Here is a 21,414-nt window from a genome sequence, read left to right as displayed (position 1 = left end):
AAAGAAACAACCCTTTTGTGTGAATGAGTGTAAATGGGGGAGGGAGGTTTTTTGGGTTGGTGCACTAATTGTAAGTGTATCTTGTGTTTTTTATGTTGATTTAATAAAAAAAAGGAAAAAAAAAACTATACCGATAATTAAAAAAAACGATACCGATAATTTCCGATATTACATTTTAACGCATTTATCGGCCGATATTATCGGACATCTCTAGTTGTGAGTCATTGGGCACCACATGATTCGATCCGATTCTTGGAAGTAACGATTCCATTCAGAATCAATTTCCGATTCAGGACCAATACTTTTTCAATAACATTGGATGCCAGTTCGATGAACTACATTCCTCCATAAAATAGTAAATAATACAAATAAATAGAAAATAGATTTTTGACTTTTTGATCATCGTTTAAGAATCGTTACAAATAAGAATCACTGGAGCCTATCCCAGCTGCACACGGGCGGGAGGTGAGGTACACCCAGGACAAGTCACCAGCAGGGCCAACACAGATAGACAAATGTGTTTATATATGTATGTAAACTCACTGTTTTGTTTAGGTCTATATATACTGTATATATATATATATATTAGGGATGTCCGAGAGTATCGGACTGCCGATAAATGCTTTAAAATGTAATATCATAATTTATCGGTATCGGTTTCAAAAGGTAAAATTTATGACTTTTTAAAACGCCACTGTGTACACGGACGTAGGGAGAACAGAGCGCCAATAAACTTTAAAGGCACTGCCTTTGCGTGCCGGCCCAATCACATAATATCTACGGCTTTTCACACACACAAGTGAATGCAAGCCATACCTGGTCAACAGCCATACAGGTCACACTGAGGGTGGCCATATAAACAACTTTAACACTGTTACGAACATGCGCCACACTGTGAACCCACACCAAACAAGAATGACAAACACATTTCGGGAGAACATCCGCACCGTAACACAACATAAACACAACAGAACAAATACCCAGAACCCCTTGCAGCACTAACTCTTCCGGGACGCTACAATATACACTCCCGCTACCCCCTACGCCCCACCTCAACCCCGCCCACCTCAACCTCCTCATGCTCTCTCACGGAGAGCATGTCCCAAATTCCAAGCTGCTGTTTTGAGGCATGTTAAAAAAAAAAAATGCACTTTGTGACTTCAATAATAAATATGGCAGTGCCATGTTGGCATTTTTTTTCCATAACTTGAGTTGATTTATTTTGGAAAACCTTGTTACATTGTTTAATGCATCCAGTGGGCTACAACAAAATTAGGCATAATAATGTGTTAATTCCATCCATCCCATCCATCCATTTTCTACCGCTTATTCCCTTTGGGGTCGCGGGGGGCGCTGGAGCCTATCTCAGCTACAATCGGGCGGAAGGCGGGGTACACCCTGGACAAGTCGCCACCTCATCGCAGGGCCAACACAGATAGACAGACAACATTCACACTCACATCCACACACTAGGGCCAATTTAGTGTTGCCAATCAACTTATCCCCAGGTGCATGTCTTTGGAAGTGGGAGGAAGCCGGAGTACCCGGAGGGAACCCACGCAGTCACGGGGAGGACATGCAAACTCCACACAGAAAGATCCCGAGCCCGGGATTGAACCCAAGACTACTCAGGACCTTCGTATTGTGAGGCAGATGCACTAACCCCTCTGCCACCGTGAAGCCCTGTGTTAATTCCACAACTGTATATATAGGTATCGGTTGATATCGGAATCGGTAACCAAGAGTTGGACAATATCGGATATCGGTAAAAAAGCCATTATCGGACACATCTACTTACGACTCAGGATAGCGCTGTGGTTTACACTACGCATGCGCAATTGTTGGATCTGGGTTTGAATCCCAGTTTGGTCAATTGGTACTCAGTTTTGTTTCAGGGGTCCTTGATTACATCTGTCATTTGGCCCGAAAAAGAAGTACTGGGTTTGAATTCCTATCAGGTCGGTGATTAAACAAAGTTTTAGTGTGCTAGGTTCTGGATTTAAAATGTCAATGGAACCCAAAATCTGCTCTCAAGGACCCCCCAGGATAGCTGAGTGGTTAACACCATTAACTATTAAACAAGGTGTACTGAGTTAAAATCCTGATCAGGTTACAACACTCCAGCCAAAAGAGTCAGTGTTTTGTTTCACCTCCGTTGTAGTTTACTGAGACAGGTTCACGAATAAATTTGTCACTGGGGCCCGAAATCTCATTCAGCAAGATGTTGAATAGCTGAGAGGTTAAAGCAATTATTTCACTAACAAGCGCTACTAGGTTCGAATACCAGTCAGCCTTGATAGGTAACTTACAAAACTCCAGTCAGAAAAGTTAGTCTTTTATCGCATCGCAATCCGAGGTTCACGATTAAATATGTCTTTGGGGCCCAAAATCATCTCTCCAGAAGACGGAGGGTAGCTGAGTGGTTAAAACAGCTAGCTCCCAATCAAAGGGTACTGGGTTCAAATCCCAGTCAGGTCGTGCAGTAACCAGGAACGCTCCAGTGGGAGGAGCTAATGTTTTATATCATAGTTTACTGAGACAGGTTTGCAATTGAATATGTCACTGGGGCCCGAAATCTGTCCCTGAGAAGACCAAGAATAGCTGAATGGTTAAACAGCTAGCTCCCAATCAAAGGGTACTGGGTTCATAATCCCAGTCAGGTCGATCAGTAACTAGGAAAGCTCCAGTGGGAGGAGCTAATGTTTTAAATCATAGTTTATTGAGACAGATTTGCAATTGAATATGTCATTGTGGCCCGGAATCTGTCCCCTAAGAAGACCAAGAATAGCTGAATGGTTAAACAGCTAGCTCCCAATCAAAGGGTCCTGGGTTCAAATCTCAGTCAGGTCGATCGGCTTGCCAAGCCAAAGAATGCAGGAGTGGGGACGCCGGACAATGTGGGGGTGTTTCACCTCCCCCACACAGAGTAAAGCTAAGTGGTAGCTGATTAATTAACTTATAGTTAAAAAGGTAAGTATGGGTAATAATAATAACAAATAGTCTATAGTCCAAAAGTCAAGGGTAACCTCGGGGGTTAGCTCCTCCTGTGTTCCGAGGCTAAAGTTGGTAAGTGTACCATCGTAATTCCTAGGCTGGGATGGGTGGGAAAAGGAACATGAATAATTAATACATAGATGGGCGTTGACCAATTAGCTCTCCTTGGTCTGGGAAGGAGAAACAATTCTAATTGGATAATGAACAAACCAAAAAAAAAAAAAATGTAATACAACGAATAATGAGACAAGAATTCAAATGGAATGGTCTGAGTAATTGCTAATTGGATCATTGAAAAAAATAAATGATTGAAATTGCATAATAAATTGCAATATGAGATAATAAATAAATAAATTGGATAAGAAAAGAAAACAAAGAGTTTAAGTTAAGAACTCATTTACTTTTTTTTTTAAATAATACAATTATGTCAAGCAAATATGACCTTAAATAATTAACTTCAGAATAACTCCTCGGTTTAGGTATTCTCCTTCCATTTGAATTCTTGTCTCATTATTCATTGTATACATTTTTCTTTTTGGTTTTTCATTATCCAATTAGAATTGTTTCTCTTTCCCAGACCAAGGAGAGCTAATTGGTCAACGCCCATCTATGTATTATGTATTAATTATTGCATTCTTTGGCTTGGCAAGCCGATCGACCTGACTGGGATTTGAACCCAGGACCCTTTGATTGGGAGCTAGCTGTTTAACCATTCAGCTATTCTTGGTCTTCTTAGGGGACAGATTCCGGGCCACAATGACATATTCAATTGCAAATCTGTCTCAATAAACTATGATTTAAAACATTAGCTCCTCCCACTGGAGCTTTCCTAGTTACTGATCGACCTGACTGGGATTATGAACCCAGTACCCTTTGATTGGGAGCTAGCTGTTTAACCATTCAGCTATTCTTGGTCTTCTTGGGGACAGATTTCTGGCCCCAATGACATATTTAATTGCGAACCTGTCTCAGTAAACTCTGATATAAAACATTAGCTCCTCCCACTGGAGCGTTCCTGGTTACTGCACGACCTGACTGGTATTTGAACCCAGTAACCTTTGATTGGGAGCGAGCTGTTTTAACCACTCAGCTACACTCGGTCTTCCTGTGACCAGATTTCGTGCCCCAATGACATATTTATTTGAGAATCTGTCTCAGAAAACTATGATATAAAATGTTTAACTCCTCCCACTGGAGCTTTCCTAGTTACAGAGCAACCAGACTGGGATTTGAACCCCGGCCTGCCGATATTGTCGGACATCTCTAGTAGTTTTCAAAAGATTTCTATGATAAATATTAGAGGTGTGGGAAAAAATCGATTCGAATTCGAATCGCGATTCTCACGTTGTGCGATTCAGAATCGATTCTCATTCTTAAAAAATAGATTTTTTTTTTTAAATTAATCAATCTAACAAAACAATACACAGCAATACCATAACAATGCAATCCAATTCCAAAACCAAACCCGACCCAGCAACACTCAGAACTGCAATAAACAGAGCAATTGAGAGGAGACACAAACACGACACAGAACAAACCAAAAGTAGTGAAACAAAAATGAATATTATCACCAACAGTATCAATATTAGTTACAATTTCAACATAGCAGTGATTAAAAACATTTATAAAAAAACAATAAAAAAGAACAATGGTGTCACAGTGGCTTACACTTGCATCGCATCTCATAAGCTTGACAACACACTGTGTCCAATATTTTCACAAAGATAAAATAAGTCATATTTTTGGTTCATTTAATAGTTAAAACAAATTTACATTATTGCAATCAGTTGATAAAACATTGTCCTTTACAATAATAAAAGCTTTTAGCTTTTTACAAAAATCTACTACTCTGCTTGCATGTCAGCAGACTGGGGTAGATCCTGCTGAAATCCTATGTATTGAATGAATAGAGAATCGCTTTGAATCGAGAAAAAAATCGTTTTTGAATCGAGAATCATGTTGAATTGGAAAAAAAAATCGATTTTGAATCGAATCATGACCCCAAGAATCGATATTGAATCGAATCGTGGGACACCAAAGATTTACAGCCCTAATAAATATTATTCTGCTCTTCAGTCATCCATCCATCTTCTACCGCTTGTCCCTTTTGGGGTCGCAGGGGGTGCTGGAGCCTATCTCAGCTGCATTCAGGCGGAAGGCAGTGTACACCCTGGACAAGTCACCACCTCATCGCATCAGTCAGAGATAATTATTAGGAAAAAAAAAACTATTTACATATTCTGAGGCCAATCATTCAAATCCAGGCTCATAGACTTGGTCAGAAAAGATGTGACGAATGAAGACTAATGTAGGGCATGACAGTTATTAGAAATAAATCAGTTGTATTGTATTGTACCTTTTGCGTACCTTTTCAAAAACTGGGCCTAAGATGAATTCGGTCTTTTCTGACGTATGAATGTTGTTATAATGTTGGATACTTGTGTTAAACAATGCTAAACATCAAATCATAATGTTCATGCATTTTGGTGTGAGTTTGCATGGAGTTTTGGATGCTTCTTATTGCGGGGTTTGCATTCTGGCTATGTTGTGATGTCACCGTGAGGAAGGCTTATTACGGCATCAAAACAGGAAGTACAAACCCTAAAACCAGTGAAGTTGGCACGATGTCCATCCATCAATCCATTTTCTACCGCTTGTCCCTTTCGGGGTTGCGGGGGGCACGATGTGTAAATCGTAAATAAAAACAGAATACAATGATTTGGAAATCCTTTTCAACCTATATTCAATTGAATAGACTGCAAAGACAAGATACTTAATGTTCGAGCTAGTAAACTTTGCTATTTTTTTCAAATATTAGCTCATTTGGAATTTGATGCCTGCAACATGTTTAAAAAAAGCTGGCACAAGTGGCAAAAATGACTGACAAAGTTGAGGAATGCTGATCAAACACTTATTTGGCGCATCCCACAGGTGAACAGGCTAATTGGGAACAGGTGGGTGCCATGATTGGGTATAAAAGCAGCTTCCATGGAATGCTCAGTCATTCACAAACAAGGATAGGGCGAGGGTCACCACTTTGTGAACAAATTGCCGAACAGTTTAAGAACAACATTTCTCAACGAGCTATTGCAAGGAATTTAGGGATTTCACTATATACGGTCCGTAATATCATCAAAGGGTTCACAGAATCTGGAGAAATCACTGCACATAAGCGATGATATTACGGACCTTCGATCCCTCAGGCGGTACTGCATCAAAAAGTGACATCGGAGCGTAAAGGATATCACCACATAGGTTTAGGAACACTTCAGAAAACCACTGTCAGTAACTACAGTTCGTCGCTACATCTGTAAGTGCAAGTTAAAACTCTACTATGCGAAGCGAAAACCATTTATCAACAACGCCCAGAAACGCCGCTGGCTTCGCATCAGTGTGCTGCTGTTTAAACAACCTGCCCTATCATGATATAAACACTCAGTCAAGTACCCCAGCACACAATCTTAAGTGTTCTATTTGAAACCTTCAAAATAAATATTCCCAAATTAATTTCATTGTACACAGACTTCCCCTAATTATCAAAAAAATACACATGAGGTAATAATCCATTTAAATTACATTGCTCTGTTTTGGGATTAAATTGCATTCTTAAATGCAAATGCAGATACTTTATTTCATGCAGGTTTCTTTTACATTTTGTTTTCCTGTTACAAATTGTGATAAACGTACAATAAAAGTTCTGTGAAGTTCACATCATTTTAAGGGGTAAACTTACAAAAGGATCAAACATTTTACTTTGTTTCCACTAAGTATTATATTGTTTACAAATATTTTAAAAATATATTCATACATAAATATATCAAATACACATACATTGTATACAAGTATATACACTAGGGTTGTGAATCATTGGGCAACACAGGATTAGATTCGATTTTAGGGGGTAACGATTCCATTCATAATCAATGCTTTTTCAATAACATTGGATGCCAGTACGGTTAACTACATTCCTCCATAAAATAGATAGTAAAAAATAAAAATAAATAAAAAATAGATTTTAGATTTTTTTACCGTTTAAGAATCGTTACAAATAAGAATCACAATTAATCTGAAAATCTTTTTTTTTTTTTTGACACCCCTAATATATACAGTATGTTTATTTAAAGAATCTAGTTTACTGCAAAGATCCTGAAAAAGTCCAAGTGTTAGACTTTAAAACACTCCTGGTTGGTCCACAAGGAGCTGATTCAGTGGAAAAACAAAACACAAAAATGGTTGCGAGGCCCAAACCATCGGTTTTATAAACAAGAACTTGTGACCTTCTGGTAACCGTGACTCCATCTTGAGAACATCACGTCTTTTGCTGCTGCTGCACTCTTTCCGCCACATTGGGGAACCTTTGAGGGGGGTTTGATGTGTGATGTGTCCCCTTTTACGCTTTCCAGAGTCCACAAAGGTCTGGAAATGGATCTTGGAGCTATTCTTAGACTGTTAATGTGAAAGCAGGAAAATAAACTCGGTCTTTTCACCACAAGTGGAGTTGTGCAACCACCCACATGGTCCTTAATGCTCAATTGATAAACAGTGCAAACACAGCACAAAAACACTGTCATGCTGTGTAATACACACAAAACCATCAAAGCTTGTATAATTTACTTTTATTAGGTTGTACATTTAAAACATAAAAACCTGTCTCCTTGTTAGTAACCTTGCAGGTTGGTCAGTCGCGCCTTCTTTGCCTTTTCCGGCTTCGCTTTAGGGCCCTCGTCCCAGCTCACCTGCGCCAGTACTGAGCACACAATTGACAGTGCATTATTAAATTGTGATGATGAGAATGTTAGCTCTGTTGTTGTCATGGCAATGAATGTATAAGGAGCTTTTCAAAAATGTCGCTACTATTGTTATTGGTGTGAAATATAACCTTAGAGGAAAATCTAATTTAAAACATTTGTATGCTCGTACAACACTTAAAACCTTTAGTACAGGGGTCCCCAAACTTTTTGACTCGGGGGCTGCATTGGGTTAAAGCAATTTGGCCAGGGGCCGGGCTGTGTGTATATGTATGTATGTATGTATATGTGTATGTATATATATATATATATATATATATATATATATATATATATATATACACATACACATATACATATATACATACATACATATATATATTTGATATATATATATATATATATGATATATATATATATATACTGTATATATTTGATATATATTAGATATATACATATATATTTGATGTATATATTAGATATATATATATATATGTATATATGTTTGATATATATATTTGATATATATAGCGCACTTTCCACGCGCGCGATGATGTCACGTTGTGGATGAGAAAATGCATTTTTAGACAATATGATTTGCCTGAGCGGCTAGGAGACACTGTGAGTAGCAAGCGCTACAAAGTGGATAAGAAAAGACAGAAACATTTTTTTTTATTTTTTTTTTATACTTGGGACTTCCCGCGGGCCTGATTTTGGACGCTGGTGGGCCGGATTCGTAGTTTGGGGACCCCCTGCTTTAGTATATCAGTATGGAACGGATTAACCAAAGAAATCAAACAAAGCACCAATATGATTCAGTTTAAGAGACTGCTCAAACTACAAGTGTTCACAAAGTACACAGAACAAGAATTATGATGAACACCTTGAACCCTTTTTTTTTTTTTGAGACAAAGATAATTTATGTATTTCATATTTGTTTGCTTACTATGGTTTATTATTTATTTGTTCACTGTTCTGTTACAGCAGGGGTGTCAAACTCAAATACAGAGTGGGCCAAAATTTAAAACTGAACAAAGCCGCGGGCCAAGGTTGAACAAATTAACCTTTTAATAGGGACCCAAACAAGTTTTGCATTGAATATTGAACAAGCAAGGCTTATATAACTTTATAGTGACATGCAAAATTGAGTTTCAAAAAATAATTAGGGATGTCCGATAATGGCTTTTTGCCGATATCCGATATTGTCCAACTCTTTAATTACCGATACAGATATCAACCGATACTGATATATACAATCGTGGAATTAACACACTATTATGCCTAATTTGGACAACCAGGTATGGTGAAGATAAATATCTATATATGTATATAGATAAATATCAACATTAACTTTTTCCACAAACTAATAAATTTCAAAATAAAATCACTATGAATAAACCAACCATTCAGGCCTTTTTACTGCTCAGTTTGCGACACACTGATCTAATCTGATGTGCCCAAGCCAGATACCTGTCATCTTTTCTGAGATGCTAGTTCATTAATGTCGGGGCTCAGGTGGGCGGGGTTTGGTGGTAGCGGGGGGTGTATATTGTAGTGTCCCGGAAGAGTAGTGCTGCAAGGGGTTCTGGGTATTTGTTCTGTTGTGTTTATGTTGTGTTACTGTGCGGATGTTCTCCCGAAATGTGTTTGTCATTCTTGTTTGGTGTGGATTCACAGTGTGGCGCATATTTGTAACAGTGTTAAAGTTGTTTATGCTGCTACCCTCAGTGTAACCTGTATGGCTGTTGATCAAGTATGTCTTGCATTTACTTATGTGTGTGTAGAAGCCGCATATATCATGTGACAGGGGCCGGCACGCTGTTTGTATGGAGAAAAAGCGGACATGACGACAGGTTGTAGAGGACGCTAAAGGCAGTGCCTTTAAGGCACGCCCCCAATATTGTTGTCTGAGTGGAAATCGGGAGAAATTCGGGAGAATGGTTGCCCTGGGAGACTTTCGAGAGGAGCACTGAAAATCGGGAGGGTTGGCAAGTATGAGTATTAGTGGTGAATGCGGTGTTACCGCGGCACCGGCGGGCCAGTTCTAATGTTAATTTGATATTGCCTCAAGGGCCAAATGAAATGGCCCGCGGGCCAGAGTTTGACACCCATGTGTTACAGAGAACAAGCACATTGGATAAAATTGCTATGGTATGAAAAAGGGGTAGGATTAAATAAGCTCTGCTTCTTCCTACTCCTTTTCGGACGTGCTGTAATGAAACAACTGGAATTGTGTGATGCATTACATTGTATCGTATGCATGTTCCAAATAAACTGAAACTGAACTGAAAAGTAATGCGTGTTGTTTACAACGAACTGCGATTAATGCTGACTCTGCAATTTGCTCCTCACCGCTATTGCAACACTGGCTCCTCACGATATCGCCATGCAAAAACGCTAATTCTTACTTGAGCAAACTTGTGTATCTGTTCCACCACAGCGGCAAACAAGGCGCCCACGCTCTCGTCAATCAGACTTTGCATGTAATGGACGGCCTCCTCGTCCGACAAGTCCAGTCTGAACTTGTCCTGCACCTGCGCACGATTGTTATGTAATTCTGATTATTATTGTACCGAATATTACAGCGAAAGCCCTTTACCTTCTTGACCGTCTTGTCTGGCTCCAAGGCAATGTCGGGAATGTTGGCATCCACCATGAGTGAGAAGAGATTGAGGATCAGGTTGGAGTACCTGAGCGAGAGCAATTATGTAGAGAGAGTACCTCCCCGCCCCCAAAAAAGAAGTACCGTATTTTTCAGAGTATAAGTCGCACCGGCCGAAAATGCATAATAAAGAAGGAAAAAAAAACATATATAAATCGCACTGGAGTATAAGTCGCATTTTTTGGGGAAATGTATTTGATAAAACCCAACACCAAGAATAGACATTTGAAAGGCAATTTCAAATAAATAAAGGATAGTGAACAACAGGCTGAATAAGTGTACGTTATATGAGGCATAAATAACCAACTGAGAACGTGCCTGGTATGTTAACGTAACATATTATGGTAAGAGTCATTCAAATAACTAACATACAGAACATGCTATACGTTTACCAAACAATGTGTCACTCATAATCGCTAAATCCCATGAAATCTTATACGTCTAGTCTCTTACGTGAATGAGCTAAATAATATTATTTGCGATTTTACGGTAATGTGTTAATCATTTCACACATAAGTCGCTCCTGAGTATAAGTCGTACCCCCTGCCAAACTATGAAAAAAACTGTGAATTATAGTCCGAAAAATACGGTACAAATAAACGTGACAAACGCAGACCTCCTCAGGTGCAGGAAGGCGGTGTAACACTGCTTCCGGAACTCCTGGTACTGCTCGCTCTGCATGCCTCCCATGCCCTCGACCATCTCCTTGCTCAGCTTCATGGGCGGCGGCAGCGGTTTGGGATCGCGACCCAGGATGTAACCGAAGTCAATGTGGAAGAGCTTCCCTGCGAGAGGATCAGCATCGACGGGGTTCTTGCAAATAAAAAAAGGTGATGGGATGTTCTGTATGCCGGACTTACCGGTCTTGGTGAGGAGCAGATTGTCCAGGTGTCGGTCTCCTACTCCCAGGATGTACGTGATGACGCAGTAACCAGCTGGAAGACATCACGGCTCGTTTTACAAGTGCGCTCTTCCCGTGCTGCTCTCTCACAAGACTCACCGCAGCTCTTCACATAGGTGTCCATCACTTCGGAGCTGATGCCGTAAGGACCTTTCTCATTTGGCGCATGTTTCCTGAAGAAGCTCTAATTGTGAAATGAAAACACTTTTACATTATTTTTGTTAGATGTTATTTAAAAGTGACTTTTTGAAGGATGTTCTAACAGTAAAAGTGTGGTTCTTAAACTTTTTTTCACCGAGTACCCATCCATCCATCCATCCATTTTCTACTGCATGTCCCTTTCGGGGTCGCGGGGGGTGCCGGAGCCCATCCCAGCTGCATTCGGGCGGAAGGCGCGGTACACCCTGGACAAGTCGCCACCTCATCGCAGGGCCAACACAGATAGACAGACAACATTCACACTCACATTCACACACTAGGGCCAATTTAGTGTTGCCAATCAACCTATCCCCAGGTGCATGTCTTTTGGAGGTGGGAGGAAGCCGGAGTACCCGGAGGGAACCCACGCAGTCACGGGGAGAACATGCAAACTTCACACAGAAAGATCCGAACCCGGGATTGAACTCAGGACCTTCGTATTGTGAGGCACATGCACTAACCCCTGTACCACCGTGCTGCCCTTCACCGAGAACCACTTCAGAAAAAAACCATTGCTTTCCAAGTACCACCATAACGACCAACACTATAATACAGTAGCGTAGTAGGCCTAAGTATTCATTCAAGGTTTTATTTTTTTTAATTAATATTTTTGTCCACTGTGTTGGAATATAGGAAAATAAAACACTGTACTTTAATCAAGTGTTTCTATGGCAAACCACGAGATAAAGCCTGTGTACCACTGCCACAGTTTGAGAATCGCTGCCCTATAGCACAGGTGTCAAACTCAATCCGCTTTTTATGTGGCCCGCACAAGCCTGGAAATAAAGCATTTCATCTTTCTTGCTAAATGTATTTTTTCCTTTCACTTTTGACAGGAAAAATGTACTGGCTGCAATAGCGCATCTTTTAAACTTGAATTACATTTCACATTTATTGCAATTCCAAATGTATTGACTCAGGACAATACACATTTACAGACTGCATAGTCGCTCATTTGCATCTGTAAACCCAAAACAGAAAACCAGGGACCCAGAAGGACAATGACAATATCATGTTAAAAAAACAAAACATTCAAACACACAACTTTTGTCATCATGATAAAATGACAGGAAACTTTAAAGAAATAGTGTAAAATGCTTTTTAAAAGTGCAGAAAGTCGGACATTCTCTCATATTAATTGGGAGGCTGGTCCTTCCTGGATTGACAGAACTGTTAGTCCAAAGGTTGTTTTCTGTAGGGGATGAAAAGTCACCTCTGGAGAACACTCAGATGTCATGTTTGTGGAAAGTGGGGGCTAGTCCAGGAATAACTTTATAAACGAAACAGCTAAATGAATACAATTTTCAAAATTAGACATTTGCATCTTAGTCTAGTCAGGGAGGTGACCAAGAACCTGATGGTCACGCTGTCAGAGCTACAGCATTCCTCTGTGGAGAGAGGAGCACCTTCCAAAAGGACAACCCTCTCTGCAGCAATCCACCAATCAGGCCTGTATGGTAGAGTGGCCCAACGAAAGCCATTTCTTAATAAAAGCTTCCCAACATGCACCTGAAATCTCAGAGCATGAGAAACTAAATTCTCTGGTCTGATGAGACAAAGATTGAACTCTTTGGCACGAATGCCAGGCATCATGTTTGGAGGAAACCAGGCAACACTCATCACCAGACCAATACCATCCCTACAGTGAAGTATGGTGGTGGGGATGTTTTTCAGTCTAGTGGTGCTGGGTTACTTTTTGCCTCATCCCTCACTTAAAGCGTAAGTGACGAATGCATGAAAAATGCACTACAGACCTGGCAAGACCTGATAAGTCCGAAAGAGAAAGAGATGATACTGTATTATTTGCTCACAGATGCTACCTGGTGGTTGTTTGAGCACACTGCAGCTAGTCCTGGATAGTCCTACTCCTTAATGCTTCAGTCACATGCTGGTTTCTTACAGGAATGAGGCAAAAATACAATTTCACCTACTGTAGCAGGGACTGGGAGACTAGTCGGGATAGAGGGAAAGATGAATGCAGCAATGTACAGAGACTTCCTGGATGAAAACCAAAGCTTCCCATCCAATCTGATGGAGCTTGAGGGGTGCTGCAAAGAGGAATGGGCGAAACTGCCCAAAGATGGGTGTGCCAAGCTTGTGGCATCCTATTCAAAAATACTTGAGCTGTAATTGCTGCCAAATGTGCATCAACAAAGTATTGCACAGAAGGTCTGAATACTTATGTACGCGTGATTTTTATAGTTTTTTATTGTTAATAAATTTGCTAAAATAAAAAAAAAACCTTCTCATTGAAATTATGTGTGTAGAATTTTTGGGGGGAAATACTTTCCAGATGCACTGTACCGGTATATGGTAGAAGTTTAACCAAAGACGGGGAGAAGACAGACTCAACGTGGAGGTACGTAAATAAGACCTCCCACTAAACGGCACATCCTGAAGAAACGGTCAAAGAGCAGCTTGAAGATGGTCTGTAAAACAACATCTATGCAACATTTTGACCAAAGAACCACCATTACATGTTATGTAGACCACAAGGAAGTGTTTCAATGTAGAAAACAATTATAGTATGACCCCTTTTTAAAATACAGACACAAAATTGCATGTTCTTACTGAAGTACTTTTTTAACTGTCAAAATTCTATCCTGAAGGCCACATTTTGGACACCGCACTAGACTAGAAATACACGATGATGTCATACATCAGGTCTAATCAGTATAAAATGGGGTCATAAAAAGGTTTTTGAAAGTGTGCAGGGCTGACCTGGATGTTGCCTTCAGTGGCCAGTACTTCAGCGACTGGAACAGACTGGACAAACTGCATAAAACCTGAAACAAGACAATAGAAATGAGCCACTGATGAGCTACTAACTAAGGGCCCTATTCTCCCATTTGCTTAAGGGAAAAAAGGTCCGCAACTGCACGGATTCTGGCCGGGCAGCATTCTCATACTGGACTTAAAGTCTGTCACTGCATCCAAGATGAGCACTTCGGATGGCGCGACCTTTAAATGTGGCCGTTCCCTGACAAAGCTAGCCTTTTGCGTATTCTCCCATCGACCTAAATACTTTTGTTCCTACGCGCCTCTGAGGCTGGAATAGGTCCAGCGCCCCTGGAAGGTGAAACATTATATTGCACTTGAGGTTTGGATGCAGCGCTACACCCCACACAATACCAGTATAAAATACATTTCCAGAAAACTATCAAACCTATTCTGATCACTTCAATTGAGACACCTGGAAATATCCCTTGAGATGAGGATCAAAGGAAGATGATGCCACTTTTGTATTAACTATCAATAATCAAGATGCACATTGTTGTCTTGTGAGTGTGACCACAGTAGAAGGGCATTAGCGGACGTTTAATACAAACAAGGACTGCATCTGGACAGTGATCATGGCACAATGTCACTATTTAATAGAGAATATCTCAAATAAAGTGGCGTCTATCAATTGATTCCATTGATTTTTTGACAGCTGAAGTCTTCCTCCGCTTATCCGAGGACGGGCCATGGGGGAAGCAGCCTAAGCAGGGAAACCCAGACTTCCCTCTCCCCTGCCACTTCGTCCAGCTCCTCCCGGGAGGTCCCCAGCAACCTCTGCGCACAGCAAATTAATGCCGCGCAGAAAATCAAAAATCCCATCTGAACTCTAAACGAAATAAACACATTACAATTTATTCTGTATGATTTTGCAATGCAACTCTGTGAGTGACAGGTGACAACAAGAGTGGCCCCAAAGAATAAAACAATCTTTGTCAACACAGTTCAATTATCGCCTGTCGAGACACTTTACGGACAGGTATTCCATCAATCACTTTATTGAGCAAAAACAGCCCCAAAACCATGTATAAAAAAACTTTTATCTAGAAAAACTGGCCATTTTCTGCCATACAAACCAGCCTTAAACCAACTTTGTCATCCGTCATATCAACAGAAGCCCCTCGCTCTGTCTCACCTGCACCAACACACGTACTCATGGCACTTAGCCAGTGCTGCGTTTATGGCCACACAAAAAGTCGGACAACCCCAACGCCACAGATTGTGTAAATGACAGCTTGTAACACTCTGACTCCTCAATCAGATGTGTGCTTATTTTACTGCCGTTTATTAAGGATGTTAATCTAAGGATATTATTCATGAAATGTTGTCACTAGATTTCATAAATGCTAATAAAAAGATGTGTTTTACGGACAGAAAGTTACAGGAACTAAATGTAATCTCTGAAAGGGTAACATTTCTTTTAAAGGCAGGACCCGCAGCCAGACATACAATACTAGCACATAGGTCATGAAAAACATGTTTTTTTGTTATTGTCATTGTAAGAGGGCAAAATCACTTATATCAGAAAATTATTTTAATAAAACATTTAAATTGTTGTGATGTCAGGTTTGGGACAGGTGTGACGCTGGTGTGGCCACGGTGTGCACGTCTGATGTTGCTCACATGTGCTCCACTGAATGCTCAGGGAGTTTGTGCGTTTGCTCACACACATGAAAAATTAGAGGGAACATTGGTACCGAGGATCCCGACTTAAGAGGCGTCATGGCAAAGTCTGCCTCATTAGTAATGAGCCTGCCTTCATTCACGGCTTAAGCACTTTTGCCTAATTACGCGGGGCGGGTGTGTCTGCAGGTTGCATGGGCGAATATGAGTAAGAGAAACATGCGTAACTTCAAGCGTGTAAAAAAAAAAAAAACATGAGAAAAGGGCCCTAAGTGAGAATGATTTTGTAACACATTACCATGCTTGGTGCTGGTGGCCAACACTTTGTAGGGCGTCAACTTCAGGTCCAGGTTCTCCTTCCTCAGCAGCTGAATGGGAAATAATGATCACATATAGCATAACGGCAAACGTAATAGGAGCATACTTTGTCCATAAGGGAGATGATCTGGAGGATGAGCTGGTCTTGTCTCAAGTCATCGCCGTGCTTAAAGATGACCGGGTACATGGCGCCGTCCTCCGTTTTAAAGATCAGCTTGGCCGGCATCAGAGCGCTCTGAAATGCATACAAAAGGTAATGAGATGTCCTGATGGTGTTTGAACTGGGCCTACAGGTGCAGAGATGTTTCCAGAACCTTGAAGAGTGTCGCCGTCTCAGGGACGATTCCTCTTATCCTGATCTGAGGCTCCAGAGGAAGCGGAATGGGCTCGATTTCGGAGAGATACACCTTCTCGTTGTCGGCCAGCAGCACCTGTAGCCTTTCAGTCTACACAAGCAAACGCACAGGGCTTGAATTTAACCACGGCAACTGCGGCAAGAGCCGCAACCGCCCTCGTCATTTGCCTTAAGCCCTAAAAAATTTACCAACATCGGTGGCAAGAACATGCTGTGATCGCCCTTGACTTTTTACATGTTAATGGACGAGGGGTGTAACAATAAACGGTATAATGATCATTTGCGATATAATTCCAGACGGTTAGTAATACCGTCTAATTTTTTTAATTACCAAAAAAATGTTATTTATTAATGCCTTTTAGGCAACACAAAGTCAGGCGCGTGCACACTAGCGTCATTTGGCTTGATTATCATGGCGGACTAACTACACAGACTTTGCTCGGGAGATTTCCCCTCGGAGTAAACAGAGCCAAGCGCTTGGTTTAACGTCATTTTCCCTCGCTTCCCGGCGTGCTTTTAAGAGCGCACTGCTGTGTTTAGATGGAGACAGGTGTGGACAATATTGGAGAGAGAAGCACTTGTCCCCACACAAAAAGTATACAGCGAAGGAGAACAACTATTTGATGTTTTGCAGCAGGTGATGTGTCGTGAATGTGGTCACAACTTGTTTACTTTGTTGACTGTGATGTTCACTCGTCCTTTGTTCCTTTGTTTAACTGCTAACTGTATCAGTGTTCAAATAACATCAATACTAGCTAAAATGTTTTGTCATCTTATCTATTTGAACGCAGGCTGTGAAGTTTGTGTATTCAATGTGAGAAGTGTCACTCCTCTTTAATTTTGTTGGCCAAACTGTTTTCCTGAACCAAGAGAAGCTTGTTTATTAGACTTCATTTTCATTAGCCAAACAGCTTTGTGTTTTATTTCATTTCAAAAAGTAAACACAAGGTTTTTATACATTACTATTGTTGGATCCGTTCCGATACAGCATCTACAAGTACATAACTTAAAAAACAAATAAATAATTTAAAAAAATACAGACCTCTATCAAAATGTAAAAATAGAGATAAAGGCATTATGAAATGACAAAAAGCTGACAAGTTTATATTAATAATGAATAAAAAAAACAGTTATATTTATATAACACCATATATATATGCATGCATGCTTTGGAGCCCCGGCCTTGAAAGAAAATAATGTTTGCCTTGGTGCCCTTCAAATATGAGCCCTCCTTTAAGGCAACACTTGCCTTAACCTTAAAAAGTTAAAATTCGAGGCCTGCACGCACGTGGATGGCGAAATGAACAACGTATTTACATAATACAATATATACTGTACAATGCCCACCTTCTTTTTGCGATTGCCGCTCTCTCTCTGCACAGCCTTCATCAGCTGCACCAGCCGGTCCACAAAGGTCTGTTGCGTAGCCAACAGCGAGCGCATCACCCGCACGCTCTTATCGCCCTGGAGACGAGATATTGAGTGGATGTCAGGAGGACCCGAGGCAAAAGGAGGAACCTGTCGTCTCGGCTCTGCTGACCTTAAGCAGTGCCTGGCTGAACCGCCTCATGACGTTCAGGTACATCTCGTGCGTCTTGGGATCTCTCTGCAACGTGTCCTGGTCCTCGCACTCCACTATGACGTACCTGAGAAGAGGACCGGCAGGTGAGCTTGACTCATACAACCCAGACAAAGCTCACACAAGGGTACGTACCAGTACAAGTAGTTGGCCAGGGTGGAGTTCTTGCAAGCGCGCGAGATGAGGAAGGTGCACAGGTCTTGCTGCGGATAAACACACACAATGATGTTTCCAAAGATGCTAACTCCATATTATCTCTACTTTAGTATGACGTCACATGTCACGGCGGGGTCTCTGATTAGTGCCAGTTGAAAAAAACATTGGTCTTAACAGCTGAGGCTGTAGGCAACCTCATGATGTAGATTTTTGTAACTCCACAAGATGGAAGTAGCTGCTTTTGAAGTATTCCCACATTCATCTACTTCCCAAATGTGCTTTCAAATGTCGGTGTGAAACTGTATTGTTGTGTACGGTGTCAATACTGACTGAGCAGCAGTGTTGGTAATAACTGCGTTACAAACGGCGTTATTTTTTTGTCAGTAACGAGTAATTTAATTAGTTGCAACGCCATTGCCGTGACTGAGAATGTGAAGTGGCGCGTTACAACAGTTTGACTGAATGAAGCGTGTCAGGCTTCGTGAGTCCGCGTGCACACACGCACCCAACCGCTCAGACCTGAGTAAACGTGCATCGACGAAAATGTTGACATGAACGAAATCCAATCCTATTTAATTTCATCTTGTAGATGGGTGAGACAAGTTTGAAATATACCCAATCACAGTTCTGTAATAGCATATAATATGACAGAGGGTGGGGCTTAGCGACAAAACAGATGCTTTTCCTTGTCAGATGAGGACGTTTAAATTCTCGCCAGCAGCGCCAAACCAAAAAAAATGTGGATTTAACATGTTCCACATTGTCCACATCCACATTCTCGCCACATTCTACAGAGGCACTATAGAGAGCCTGCTGACCAACAGCATCTCTGTCTGGACTGGAGCCTGCAATGCCTCAGACTGGAAGTCTCTCCAGAGAGTGGTGAGGACGGTGGAAAAGATCATCAGGACTCCTGTTCCTCCTATCCAGGAGATCGCAAAAAGCCGCTGCCTGACCAGGGCTCAGAAAATCTGCAAAAACTCCTCCCACTCCCACCAAGGATTGTTTTCACTGCTGGACTCTAGAAAGAGGTTCCGCAGCCTCCGAAGCAGAACCTCCAGGTTCTGTAACAGCTTCTTCCCTCAAGCCGTAAGACTCTTGAACGCATCATAATTAAATGATCCCCTCAACTCCCCCCAAAATGGATTAACTCACTGAAATAAAAAAGACAATACAACATACATCCATAAACGTGGACGCATGTGAAAAAGTGCAATATATTTATCTGTACAGTAATCTATTTATTTATTTATATATATTTTATATGTATATTTATATATTTTATATATATATTTATATATTAATTATATATATTAATTTATTTATATATGCACCTTATTGCTTTTTTATCCTGCACTACCATGAGCTTATGTAACGAAATTTCGTTCTTATCTGTGCTGTAAAGTTCAAATTTGAATGACAATAAAAAGGAAGTCTCAGTCTAAGTCTAAGTCTATTGTAAAATGTGAAAAGTGAAGAGGACTTATTTTATTTTTGACACCAAATGATGCCATCAGCAGCATCGTAAGATCTACAGACTGTAAGTTGGCTATGTGTATTTGCTGCTTTTCTCACTCACTCACTCACTCACTCACTCACTCATCCCATGGCCTAGGAGGCCGTAGGGGTGTCATGGTGGATGCTTGGGCAGTCAGCGATCACTATCTTCTGCTGTTCGTAGCAGGGTTTGGAAGCTGCAGCCAGTCCATTCTTTGATGTTGTCCATCCAGGCCTTTCTCTGCCTGCCTCGTCTCCGCTTCCCCTCTACTGTTCCCTGCAGGATGGTCTTTGACAGGGAGGTGTGCCTTGTGACATGCCCAAACCAGGTCAGCTTGCGACGTTTAACTGTTGAGAGTAGAGGTTCCTGTTCGCCAGCATGGGTGGTAACTAGCTGTCTAACATAATCATTTGTCCGGTGTTCACTGTATGATATATGTAGCATTCTTCTGTAACACTTGCTTTCAAAGGACTGTATCCTGCGCTTAGTGTCCGCTGTGAGCGTCCAGCTCTCACCACCATAGAGTAGGTACTCTACTCTATGGTTGCTGCTTTTACCACACTCATAAACAAATTACAAATACAGAAACTTTGACAGCGTGGCTCGGGTAGTAGAGTAGCCATAACAGAAACTTGAGGGTTCCAGGTTCTCTTCCTATCTTCCGCCATCCTAGTCACATCCGTTGTGTCCTTGGGCATGACACTTCAAACGTGCTCCTGATGGGTCATGTGAATCAGTGTGGGAATGTGTGTGTGTATGGGTGAATGTGGAAATAGTGTCAAAATGCTTTGAGTACCTTGAAGGTAGAAAAGTGCTATACAAGTACAATCCATTTGATGCAGCAGACTTGATGATAGTTTCAGAATATTTTTTTTATATAATTCATAAGACTACCGTACTTTTCAGTTTTGTAAACATTGACTATTGTGTGTGAAGTCCTACTTAAGGTTACATTAAATTTACACATTTAGGCCATCAAGTTTAGCTAAATGTTGTGATGGTTGATAAAATGTTGAAGAAAAATACTTTATTTTACTTTTATTTTATCATTTTCCCCCTGAGGGATTTCCACCTTATTGTGATCAAGGTGTTGCATGCCTCAGTGACCTGTCGAGCTATACCAGCAGGAACTTAGTCTTCAGGTGAGACACCGAAGTGGTACAGGGGTGAAGGCAGACGCCTGACAAAGTGCAATCCACTTGCTGGAGTTGGACACACACTGCAGCGAACGATCCAAATTCAATAAAAAAAACAGCAATGTTACTACTGTATAAGCAGAGAACAACTGCTGGAGCATGATGGAACAGGTTCACATTTCTGACTGCACCCTCATATATGCCTGTTTTATATGTACAATTAGCTTAAGAAAATACCCCAATTTTTGTACACACATTTAATTTATTGTCAGTATGTCATCCAGGAATGTTTTTTAAAGTTTTACTTGAATGCATGGCATTTATTTGCCCAAAATGGGTTACAGTTTTATGTAAAGTTCTTTCAGGATGTATTTTGGCATACAGGTGCAGAGAATTGCACTACTTGCAGGCCAAATGCTTCTTTGTGTCTTTTTACCCAAGTTCACATTTTCGGTACCATAATTTATT

The 21,414-nt window shown here is 40.9% G+C and overlaps 1 protein-coding gene across 1 annotated transcript in view; it reads right to left on the bottom strand.

Moving 5' to 3' along the window:
- Positions 1–7,593: 7,593 nt before the first annotated feature.
- The window catches only part of pik3c3 (phosphatidylinositol 3-kinase, catalytic subunit type 3), a 30,436-nt gene continuing 16,615 nt past the window's right edge, over positions 7,594–21,414 (bottom strand). Inside the window, exons 13-25 of the mRNA XM_061961026.1 lie at positions 18,292–18,359; positions 18,118–18,223; positions 17,925–18,041; positions 16,537–16,668; positions 16,329–16,457; positions 16,203–16,272; positions 14,225–14,289; positions 11,405–11,489; positions 11,265–11,339; positions 11,021–11,189; positions 10,342–10,432; positions 10,151–10,276; positions 7,594–7,741 (exon numbers count right to left, since the gene is read on the bottom strand). Coding sequence (XP_061817010.1) covers positions 7,727–7,741; positions 10,151–10,276; positions 10,342–10,432; positions 11,021–11,189; positions 11,265–11,339; positions 11,405–11,489; positions 14,225–14,289; positions 16,203–16,272; positions 16,329–16,457; positions 16,537–16,668; positions 17,925–18,041; positions 18,118–18,223; positions 18,292–18,359 — 1,248 coding nt within the window. The 3' untranslated portion in view covers positions 7,594–7,726. The remainder of the gene's footprint in view (positions 7,742–10,150; positions 10,277–10,341; positions 10,433–11,020; positions 11,190–11,264; positions 11,340–11,404; positions 11,490–14,224; positions 14,290–16,202; positions 16,273–16,328; positions 16,458–16,536; positions 16,669–17,924; positions 18,042–18,117; positions 18,224–18,291; positions 18,360–21,414) is intronic.

Source organism: Nerophis lumbriciformis, linkage group LG05 (assembly GCF_033978685.3).
Source record: "Nerophis lumbriciformis linkage group LG05, RoL_Nlum_v2.1, whole genome shotgun sequence".
In the NCBI taxonomy this organism is placed as follows: Eukaryota; Metazoa; Chordata; class Actinopteri; order Syngnathiformes; family Syngnathidae; genus Nerophis; species Nerophis lumbriciformis.
This window is presented reverse-complemented; position numbering and strand designations above follow the sequence as displayed.